Below are 12,301 nucleotides of genomic sequence, written 5' to 3'. Positions count from 1 at the left end.
AGACTAAAAGGGGATGGAAAAAGATATTGCCTTGACGGACCCAGAGGGTATTGTGTTGAATGAAATGGGTCGGATAGAGAAAGACAAATATCGCATAATTTCATGTACATGCGGAATCTAAAGAACAAAATCAACAACAGCAATAACAAAAGCAGAAATAAACTCATAGATACAGAGGATATTTTGAGGGATACTAGATGGGAGGAGGATTGGGTGGGGAAAGAGGGCAAAGGGATTGAGAGGTACAGGTGGATGGGTGCAGAGTAGACATGGGGATGTAGAGTACAGCATGGGGAAGATGGTTAATAATGTTGGAATGAACATGTGGCGGGCGGGATTGCTAGATTTGGTGGGGTGAGTGCTTTGCGAGTTGTGTGGATCTCTGATCAATATGCTGTACAGCTGAGGCTGGTGTGTTGCATGCCAACTAAAACTGAAAAAAAAAACTCACTGAAGTGCACAATGCAAGTGCAGGCAACTAGTTGTCTATTATATTTCAATAAAGACAGAAAAAACATTACTTTGAAAAATACATGGATGTAAATATTGGACAGATATTGAGATTTTAAAGACTTTTGGTGCTCTCATAAATATGGCAGAAGGAGCAAATTATCTTACTTAAAATAACATTCCCTATATAATGTTTTATAATTATGTAAAACTTTTTAAAGTTTCTGAGATATATCAAAAAATGTGTAAGTTCAAGAATACTAATATTTTAGTAATACTGAGTATAGAAGTAAAACCCACATATATAGAAATGACACATGATGAATTACATAATACAATTAATGGGTAAATATTCTAGAAAGAAAAGAAAAAAACAAAGCTTAATATAAATTTAATATTTGAAAAAGTAATGTAGAATTAAGGTCAGTTAAGTATAAGAGAAGGAAACAGACTCATTATGTTCACCCGTGGCATTTGTTAGGTGGTCACAAGGGAGACAGACACTTAAAAGTAGGTCTACATAACTCAGGAAAAGGTGGCGATTTGGTGATGGGTGTGTAATCAGAAACTTAAAGGAGAAAAAAATATATCGATACACAATTAGCAGAGACCCTGGCAACGTGGAATCTCGTCTTGGAATAAGAATCTCATCAGTTACAGTCGAGTTGCTTTGGGCCAAAAATAAAGTAAGAGCGACAGGATTTACTCTTTTCTGAAACAATCAACACCCTCCTGCCCTAAAACAGACAAAATATTTGCGGAAAAAACACATTTCAAGACACGGATGTCAAGGAAAGAAGGATGGGAAGGCCTGAGAGACAGGAAACAAACCAGGGCGCCCTACGATTGGCCAGTTTACTGCCCCGGGAGTTTCTAGGCCACAGGTAGGAAGGGGGCCCAGGTAAGCACAAGATCCCTGAGTTATGCACATTCTTTGGTTTTATGAAAGTATGCTCACAATGCACACACACGCGCATTGGGATGGTTTATAAGAGAAACAGAGTTATTAACTGAACATATATATAATCTTGGGTGGTGAAGGTCTTTATATGCTATAAACTACTATGAAAAAAAAACACTTTAAAGTTATTTTTTCAAACCAATAAATTAGGAAAGTATTTGCAATTAATGTATGATGACAGGAAACTAAAATCTCTAACGTAACACAAGTTCATAGCAACCTAATAGAATCATAGGGTAAATAACAAAAGAAAAAAAATCAATTTAGTCAACAAACATGAAATATAGCCATTTTCACAATTCTCACATAATGCAAATTTAAAAAAACAATTACAATTATAAATACAAAAATAAAAATAAATATAAATATAAATAAAAATATAGGTGTGTATACGTACACACATTATTTTCCCATCAAATTGGCAAAGTTTAAAGAGATATACGATATTCATCACAAGTCGGAGCGTATACTTGTATAATGTTATCAGAAACACTTTGGCCCCAAGCTTGATTTAATTTGTTAAATTAAACATGCAATTGTTTCCATTATTAGGTGGGAAAACTTAAGTCACTACAAGAGTCGCTTTATTTTTTTAATACAGTTCAAAACTCACATAGTATTACCCTAGCTAAAAAGAGGGATTAAGTAGGTCCAGCACAAGGTATGCCATAGGACGATCCTGACCTACAGCTGTCAACTATAAGCTGCAAATGTAATTTCTAAAAGCACATTTCTTTTTTAAATGTTCATTTAAAAAGAAAGACAAAATCATCTAACTAGAACTTTCTAATGTGTTCTGCTGACCTTCCAAATTGTGTGAGATTAACACCAAAGTATATTTTAGAATTGTTTATTTGTAAATCCAATAAAGAGATTGAAATAAAATGTCAAACCACCACCACAACAAAAGAAAAGGCACCTTATAAATCTATTAAAAAGGAAGACGGTGCTCCGGATGACTCGCGCTGTCCGAGATTCTTCATGCTGAGATCTAGATAAATTTATGCCATCGTCCATGTGGCCTTCATGGTGCATAATAGCCTGCAAGAAAGGAGAAGTTATACCATTACTGCTAATTCTCTTTTCCAAATGAGGATTAAGAAGATGTGCACTTAAAAAGCTGCTAACGATAAACAGAATCAAAAGACAGGCGGCGGAAACTAGAAAACCGTTGTACATAGATAATAAAAATATGCGTGGTCCTTGTACAAACTAGACATTTAATATATTCATTCAATTACTGTTTTAAAGAATGAATCGGTTGTTGAATTGAGCTGAGCAAAACAAACACCATATGATGTTTGTTTTCACATATCTAAGTTCGATGACTGATCCACAGTCTAACAAACTCTGAAACAGCAAACAAAATCATTGCAGTTATACCAGTTACATACCATTCGGAACACAGATTCATTAACTAGCAAGTACTGAGCAATGTTTCTAAGGCATCTAAGTTCTTTAAAAAATGCATTTTTATTTTATGAGTTCCTTGGTTACACTTTTTGTTTTTGAACTTACTTTGAACGTGTGACGTGAGAAGTGCAAAAATCTTACGTGAACAGCTGAACAATTTTCACAAAGTGAACAGTGTGTCAACAACACCCAGATCAAGAAAGAGACCATCACAGCCCCTTAAAATCCACCCCAGCGCTCCCTTCCTGTCCCTATCCTCCACGAGAGTCCCCACCTTCCCGACTTTTAACAGCAAATGTCACTTGAGTATTATATATAAACGGAACATGCAGCGGACGACCATTTGTGTCTAGCTTCCTTCACTCTACACTTATAGCAAGATATTTAATACATTTATCAGGTGTACTGAATTACAATTAGTAACAAGAACTAAAATTATAAACTATTTAGAAACCATGTAAAATGGAACTGCTTATACCAAATCAATGAAACAGAGATATATCTATATTCAAAGGCAGCTTTATAGCCTTAAATGCCTCATCAACGAAGAAAAAAAAAAGACTAAAATGAAGGGACATATGTCATTTTAAGACTCTTTAGAAAAGTTGAAGAGGGAAATCAATGAAGAGTTTTTAAAAAGGACATAATAAACTAGAAATCAAATAAGATATCAAAAAAAATTTTTTAAAGCCCAAAGTTCATTTCCTGAAAAAGATAAATACAATAGATAAACGTCTCACAACCCAAGCTAAAAATAAAATAGAAAAAAACAACAGAATAAGATATAAGATGCAACGACATTAAAATTATAAAATTATAATAAGACAATATTATGTGGAATACAATGGGGAAAAAATACAATAAAAAAATGGAAATGGACGGCTTCCTAACGAATTAAGGACCACCAAAAGGAATCCCCCAACTAAGGAGAAAATGTGATAAGTTTCTTTCAAAGAGGTTAGAAAGGAAATTGAAGATCAAATATTTAAAAGATCCTGGGACTATATGGTTTCACAAGTGAGTTCTAACAAACCTTCAAAGAACAGACATTCTTAACGATAGATTAGTCTTGACCAGGAGTCAGCAAATTACAACCTATTGCCTATTTTTGTAGAGCCTGTGAGCTAAGAACGGTTTTTACATTTTTAAATGGTTGGAAAAAGACCCCCCCCCAAAAAAAAATTTTGTGACATATGAAAATTATATGAAATTCAAATTTCAGTGAATATATGTAATAATTCTAAAAAAAAATGAAGAGAATCTGGCAGAATTTCAAAAGAATAATAAACTATGGCCAAATAGGGTTTAGTCTATGAATTTAAGGATTCTTCACTATCATGATGGCTATTAATTTATTTATGAACAAATTAAAGGACACTAAAACACTTTAATCTTCCTTTAATTGATAAAATACAGCCATAACTCCTAATTTTTAAAAAATCTAAGAATAGGAATAGCAAGATACTACTTAAATATATAAACTGCCGCAATTGTCCACAGGACACAAGAAGGTGTGACTTCTACGAAAAAGGATTGAAAATCTATGAGAAAAAAGGCTGAGATGAACAATCAGAATAGATTTTAAAAAATAAAACAGCAAGCTCATATCAAAAGTGATCTGGGTGAGATAATGAAACACCACGAGACGAGAAAACTAAAATTTCAAAAGCACTGAACGAGCTTCAAGAAAAGAACAGCAGCGAAGAAAACAAAATGAGTAACTCGCCAGACACACTTGGGAAGTGAAATGTAGAGACAAGAAAAGAAAGATGAGAATTTGGACAGGGACGATGGCAGCCACGTTCCTGAGAAACCACCAAACGGAAAGAAAACAGAAACCAAGGTGCGGTGGAGCGAGTCTCCGCTCAGCTGTGGAAAGACCCGGATGTGCTGGCTGGAAAACGCTGGTGACGGAAGCGTTCCATAATTCTGAGATCTTAGCTATTTTGAAAGGTAATACAGTGGATAAGCCATATATCTGTAACACCTCGGTGTGGTCTGTGCAATCAAGAGATTTATATTTCTATGTGAAAATATGAATTCTCACATTAAGTGGGACTTAGAAAAGCCATGAACAGTGATTCAGACTTTTTTTTAACTAACCAAGTTTTTATTCATATGAAACAACAGAAAAACAATTTCAAACATGTAAAGATTTGGCAGAGATAGCACCGATGTGCTCTCCTTGAAAAATAAATGATTCGAAGACACTAGCTAACTGGGAAGTATAGAAAAGTCAGGAGACCTGGACCGGGGAAGTGCCAGAGTACCGTGAAGACACTGGAGTCTTCCCGTAAAGATTTAATGTAGCACGCGGCTCTAGAAGTAGTAATGTTTACAGAAGATTTTAATTATCTATTCTATGGCCGATAGAGTCTGTTTCACACGTTCCTTCGCTAACGCAAACAGGACCGTTACGCTTCTCAACATCCTTATCAAACTATCCTGAAAGGCAGGTCCGTGTGAGCCTACCATGGAGAATGGAAGTCCCATTTTGACTTTAATCCATGGTTAAGGGACGAAACAGTGGAGTGACGACTCGGGACCCTGGCATCACTGCCATGGACTGAAAACAAGTGGCTAGAGGCGAGACGAGGCAAGTCACCTGGCCTGTCACAGAAGGGAGACTGGAGTTATTCCAGGAAGTAATGCAGCCATGGGGGGGTTAGCATGGCGGTCACTAGGTCAGAGTGGCCTGAGAAGAGGTGACTGAAGGCAGAGACTGGAGAAGAGGCCAGTGAGTCCTGCATGCGAGGGATGATTAGGGCTGAACCAGATCTGTAGAGATGGAGCAGAGGGAACTGTATGAGGTACGCTTGAAAGACAAAACTGTCGAGCACCGGTGCTTTATGGAATTCAACAGAACGAAGCAAAGGCACTTGTAATTTACTTTCCATACAACATAGTTAAAAGACATATGTAGAGTTTAGTGTAAAATGTTCATATTTACAGAAGACCAGAAATCACTTTATTTGCAACTACTTAAATTTATAATGAAAATGATGCCATGGGTACACAATTTTAAAAATTCATTCAACAGGCACATAAGCAAAAAAGTTTAAAGACAATTGTTCAAGCTTTTTTTTTTTTTGCATTTATCACATAAGTATATCAAATAGGGAAATAACACCTGAAGAGTATCTAGTGATTTTCTGATTAAAATTTATTTACATCTTTTCTTAAAAATGTGTCTACATGCTTCCACTTCTATCTGTATTTCCCCCAATGATATGTGATAAAACCATGTATCATATTCATCTTTTCGTAAAAGCTATTAGAAAAAATATGATATTAGATAAGAGCTCTCAGGAAGTGATATCTGAATTAAGACTTTTGCTTCGGTTCCTCTTGCAGTTCCCTATGATTTTTTGTGAAATCTATTTTGAACGTTTGCCTTTCTGGTAAATACTAAGATGTAACAACATAGGACGCAGTGTGACGAATCCAATAAAATCACTGTCAAGAAAATAAGAGCCTGATGGCAACACAGGCAGTGACAGTGTTGACCCTCGCGAGGGGCAGTGACAGTGTTGACCCTCGTGAGGGGCGGTGACAGCATTTACCCTCGCGAGGGGCGGTGACCGGAAGGAAACATGGCCCCAGGAGGCAGAGGTGTTCACATACTACAGAGCTCTGCGTTTTCTAGAACCCATGTTAACAAATGAATTTTAATTAATGAATTTTATTTTAAATTAACTTTGATACTATAGTCGATTTAACCTAATATATACAAGATACTATTCCAAAATACAATAAATATACAGAATTGTTAATGGAATATTTTACATTCTGTTTTTCATTCCTTGTCTTCGAAATCCAGTGTGTATTTTATACCTACAGAATATCTTGATTTGGGTATAAAATTATTATTGAAAATACTTTGTTGTAGAATTCAGGACACTTACATTGTTGGAAAATCGTAATTATATACCTGACCTGTTTGAAACATACATAAGTTTTCTGATAACTTAATCAAGTACAGGTCTTTAAATTTAAATGAATTGAAATTAAACAAAACTAAAAATTCAGGACCTATAGCATCAGCCACATTAAAGCACCAAAGAGCCGCATATGGAAAACAGCTACTGATTTGGACAGCACAGCCCTAGACCTAACTTCAAGTTTATGGGAATTCGAAGGAACGAAGGCAACGGGAAAAACAGGCAGAGACACCTGGAGCCTGGGGCCTTCTGTGACTGGCCCGCCCGGGTTCTGAAAACACTCAGCGGCACAGAACAAAAAAGAGCGGAGAACTTCTAGATTGAAAGAGACTAAAGAAGCATAAAAAATAATTGCGTGAACCTTGACTGCAGCCTGATTTAAAGCGAGCTGTAAAAGATATTCCTGGGACGATGGGATATGAGACGATGTAATGGAATTACAAGTATTTATTAGGCACAGGAGTCATCCCGTGGATGTACGGATGTGTGTATACACATGCACAGACAGGAAGAGGGACAAGGAAGAAGGGAGGGATGAAGGAAAGGAAATAAATATTACAAATTATTAATAATTGTTGAATCTAATTAGGTGGTATATGGATGTTTATTGACATTAGTTTTCCAAATTTTTTGTATGTTTGAAATGTCAAAATATTTAGGAAAAAAAGATAAATAAAAATCTGCTAAATCTGATAGAATAGCCAAGCCAAACATCATTATCAAAATAAAAATTTGCTTGAAGCCCAAACTCTTTTACTACAATTTAGGAAGTAGCTCTTCACCTTCCAGAACTAACAGGGCGGCCAATGCTCGCACAGCTGGAGACCAAGCTACAGGCACAGGTGGGAGCTCATCAACCCACCTGGAACTACACCCTTGAAAATACACGTGTTCATTCAAGAAACACTGACTAAGCATGTGCTCCGGTTCAGGCACCGTGCTGCATGCTGCGAACACAGAAACGAAGGGTGTGGTCCCTGTCCCCAGAGTCTGGCGACAGAGACACACAGGAAGTGACAGTTAGTTACACACCCTCATCGTGCCTGTCCTTTCTGCCCCTCCTCCTCGACTGTGGACTGGACTAACCTCTAACCTCTGGCTCCCTGGCATCTGAGGACCCTCAAAAGCAGCTTTGACAATTTGGTCCCCAACATGCAGCGACTGCATAATGTCTGGGGCATTTTGCTGAGTGGAAGAAGCTAGGAAGACAAGGGAGCAGGCCGCGTGGCTTCGCTCACACGAAGGTCTAATCAGGCAGACAGACCCGCGGTAGGAAGAGGTTGCCCCGCAGCCGCCAGGCGGAGGGACAGGGGTGCCCGGTGGAACGCTGGGCGACTCTGCAGAAATGGAAATGGTCCCCGGTGTGATGTGCGTCAGTCACACAAATGGGCCCGTCGGTCAAAACACTACAACAAATTTTCTGCATTTTAGTGTATATAAATTTTACCTCTAAAACTTGAATATAAGTCACAGTAACAATCTAGGGGGATGTGACCTACAGGAGAGTTGTCCCAGCTCCTCTGGAGCTCTGGAGATGGCAGTACTGGGCTGCATCTAAGCCCAACCCCATCAAAGCAGAATCCGCCTCCACCTTCATTAAAGTCGGCACCAGTCACTCTAACCAGACCCAGTGACACTGAGCGATCTACGCTGGGATGCGTGTGTGTCACGACTAATACATCAATTGGGAATAAAGCTTTCTGCCCCCTGCGCGTTCCCGTGCAATGCCTCACATCCGTAGAAAGGGCATTGGTATAATTTGCTGGTTCTGCGCACTGTATTACACATTGATAAAAACATGAACTACAAACAGCTTAGCACTATGTATTTGCCGTAAGGGAACTCACATTAGAAGGCAGCCCGAGACAGGTGGCCTAGTAGTAAAACAGCACATGAAGGGTACATGAAATTTAATAAGCTCAACGCAAATATTATGAGAACACAAGGAAAGGCGTGGAGGATAAGATGAGACAGGGAGAACGTCTAAGATCAGCTTTAAATTCAACCTCGGTAGGATGGAGAGGAATGGGGCAGAGCATAAGCTCCAAAGAGTGCTCGAAACAGAGACAACAGCATCCGCAAAGACGCATGGGTAAAAGCCATGTGTTTCTTGTTTCGTTTTGCTTTTTATTTTTCCGAGCGACTGCAGGAATGTGCTATGAGCGGCAAGCTGGGGACAGAGATTAGCCAAAGAACAAAGAATGAAGATGGATTCTTAATCTTAGGACAATGCCCAGAGACTAGCCAAAGAACAAAGAATGAAGAACGAGACAGAAAGGAGGCGAGAGGCAGGTCGGGAAGGGTGTCATATCACCATCGACAAGTGTGGTCTTGTTAGCAAAGAGGGGTTGGCCAAGGGCTTGGAGGTGACAACGCATGAGCACGTCTGCATTTTAGACACATAATCCCAGCGGCAGCACAGAGGACAATGCGAATTAGGTAGACTAAGAATCCAGACAGGAGCATACTGCTTCATTTAATATTTCAATCAGTGATGTCACATCCAGCCACGTTGACCTTATAAAAGCCAGAGTTTATTCCGGGGAGGGAGTTTGACCGTTAGCCTGTCAATAATGAACGTTCGCAGGCAGCTGAGAGTGTTAGCTACATCATTTTGCCTCGCGTTTGTGTTTCTTAGTCATGAAAAACGACTGCTCTAAACCGTGTTTCTGTAACGTCTTACCTTACGTTGTATGGCTCCCATCCGCACAGATTTCACGTCCACGGACTGGTACGTCAGCCACAGGCCTGTGTTCACGTGTTGTATGTAGCACACGGAGTCCCCGTACTTTATCTCGGATGTCCCCATGCCGTCGACTTCTTTCCTCACCCCTGCATCCAATTTTTCCTAAGGAAGAAAAAGAGATAAGCAAAAGTTATAAAAACACGAGTTTAGATCTGAAGAATTTTGCCTTCTTGTAAACATGCTTCTTAAAAATGCAGCTTTGTGAAGTCCCCTGAAATGACAATGGTCAAGTGTTTTATTCTTGCAGTTCGACCTCTGCCGAAAATTACAGTAGGAAGTTTCAAAAATAAATGACATATTCTTGAATTATTCACACTGATAGAAAATTATTTTGCTCATAATGCAAAATATTATCCTGCTTAATGGCAAACTCCAAACCAGAGACCTTAAAATTAGTGCAAGCTTCATTCTTTCCAGATTATTTTTTTCATTACTGGTACTTAAGACCACAGGCTTAAGGGAAAGAAAACTCGGTTTTGGGTAAAATATCTACCGCTTATTATCTCTGTGACTTAGGACAACTTAATTGAACCTTTTAAGCCTCGGTGTTCTCATCTGTAAATAAAGCTAACAAGTATCTCCCCCGTAATGTCAGAAAAAAATGCAATAATGCATGTAACGTTTTCATCACAGTGCCTGGGATAAAATAAACAATAAGTTTTAATGATATTGACTGTGAAAATGGTGTTGATAACGATGATGATGTTAACAAGGATTTTTTTATTAGTTTCAGGTGTACAGCACAATGGTTAGGCATTTATATAATTTATGAATTGTGAGTGATCCCTCCGGTAAGTCTAGTACCCACCTGGCACTATACGAGGTTATTACAGTATTATTGCTTTGGTCCCTAGGCTGTGCTCCACGTCCCCATGACTGTTTTGTAACTACTAATTTGTACTTCTTCATCCTTCCCCTTGTTCATCCTGCCTTCCATCACCCCTCCCCTCTGGCCATCACCAGTTTGTCCTCTGTATCTATGAGTCCGTTTTCGTTTTGTTCGTTCATTTCTTTGTTCCTTACATTCCACATAAAAGTAAAATCATATGGTACTTGTCTTTCTTTCTCTGACTTACTTCACTTAGCATAACACCCTCTAGGTCGATCCATATTGCTGCAAATGGTAAGATTTTGTTTTTCATGGCTGAATAATATTCCATCGCATATATGTACCATGACTCCTTTATCCAATCGTCTATTGATGAGCACTTATGTTGCTTCCATATCTTGGCTATTGTAAATAGGGCTGCTGTGGACACAGGTGTGCATATCTTTACAAAGTAGTGTTTTTACTTTCCTTAGCTAAGTACCCAGAACTGCAGTTGTTGAGTCATAAGGTAGTTCTATTTTTAATTTTTTGAGGAACCTCCAAACTGTTTCCACAGTGGCTGCACTACTTTGCAGTCCCGCCAACAGTGCACAAGGGTTTCCTTTTCTCCACATCTCACCAATAGTTGCTGTTTTTTGGTTTATTGAATGTAGCCATTCTGACAGGTGTGAGATATCTCATTGTGGGTTTAATCAGCATTTCTCTGATGACTAGTGATCTCGAGCATCTTTTCATATGTCTATTGTCCATCTTCATGTCCTCTTTGGAGAAATATCTTTTTGGGTCTTCTGCCCATATTTTTAATTGGATTGTTTGTTTGTTTGCTGTTCAATTACATGAGTTCTTTATAAATTTTGGTTATTAACCCGTTACCATATGTATCTTTGGCAAATATCTTCTCCCATTCAGTAGGTTATCTTTTCATTTTGTTGATGGTTCCCTTTGCTGTGCAAAACTTTTTAGTTTGATGTAGTCCCATTTGTTTATTTTTTATTTTGTTTCCCTTGCCCGAGAAGATATAGTAGAAAAAATATTACTAAGAGCAATGTCAGTTTACTGTCTGTGTTTTCTTCTAGGAGTTTTATGGTTTCAAGTTTTACACCTAAGTCTTTAATTCATTTTGAGTTTATTCTTATATGTGGTGTAAGAACTTGGTCTTTTCATTTTTTTGAATGTATCTGTCCAGTGTTCCCAACATTATTTCTTCAAGAGAATTTCTTTTTACCCCATTGCATATTCTTGCCTTTTTTGCCATATATTAAATGAGCATACAGAAGTAGATTTACTTCTGAGTTCTCCATTCTGTTCCATTAATCTATGTATCTATTTTTATGCCAGTACCATGCTGTTTTGGTTACTATAGCCTCGTAGTACAGTTTGATATCAGGCAGTGTGATACCTCCAACTTTGTTCTTCTTTCTCAAGATTGCTGTGGCTATTTTTTTTAATGCCTATGGCATCTGGTATTCCTAGGTAGTCTCCCATTCAAGTACTAACCAGGACCAATCCTGCTTAGCTTCCAAGATCAGACTAGAGCAGGCACGTTCAGGGTGGCATGGCTGTAGACTGTTGCGGCTATTTGTAATCTTTTATGGTTCCAAATAGATTTTGGGATTATTTGTTCTTGTCTGAAAAATGCCATTGGTATTTTGATAGGGATTGCATCGAATCTAGAGATTGTTTTGGGTAGTATGAACATTTTAACAGTGTTAATTCTTTCTATCCATGAGCACGGTATATGCTTCTATTTATTTGTATCTTCTTCAATTTCTTTTTTCAATGACTTATAATTTTCTGAGTATAGGTTTTTTGTCTCCTTGGTTAAATTTATTCCTAGGTATTTTATTGTTTTTAATGCAATTTTAAATGGTATTGTTTTCTTAATTTCTCTTTCTGATAGTACCTATTGGTGTATAAAAATGCTTACCACCACTAAAAAGGATCAGCATAAAAAACTATTA

At 37.9% G+C, this 12,301-nt stretch overlaps 1 protein-coding gene across 1 annotated transcript in view; it reads right to left on the bottom strand.

Moving 5' to 3' along the window:
• RYR2 (ryanodine receptor 2) overlaps positions 1–12,301 on the bottom strand; it is a 561,319-nt gene that overhangs the window by 268,384 nt on the left and 280,634 nt on the right. Inside the window, 2 exon segments of the mRNA XM_025039067.1 lie at positions 2,331–2,452; positions 9,449–9,613. Coding sequence (XP_024894835.1) covers positions 2,331–2,452; positions 9,449–9,613 — 287 coding nt within the window.

Source organism: Pteropus alecto, unplaced genomic scaffold (genome assembly GCF_000325575.1).
Source record: "Pteropus alecto unplaced genomic scaffold, ASM32557v1 scaffold189, whole genome shotgun sequence".
In the NCBI taxonomy this organism is placed as follows: domain Eukaryota; kingdom Metazoa; phylum Chordata; class Mammalia; order Chiroptera; family Pteropodidae; genus Pteropus; species Pteropus alecto.
This window is presented reverse-complemented; position numbering and strand designations above follow the sequence as displayed.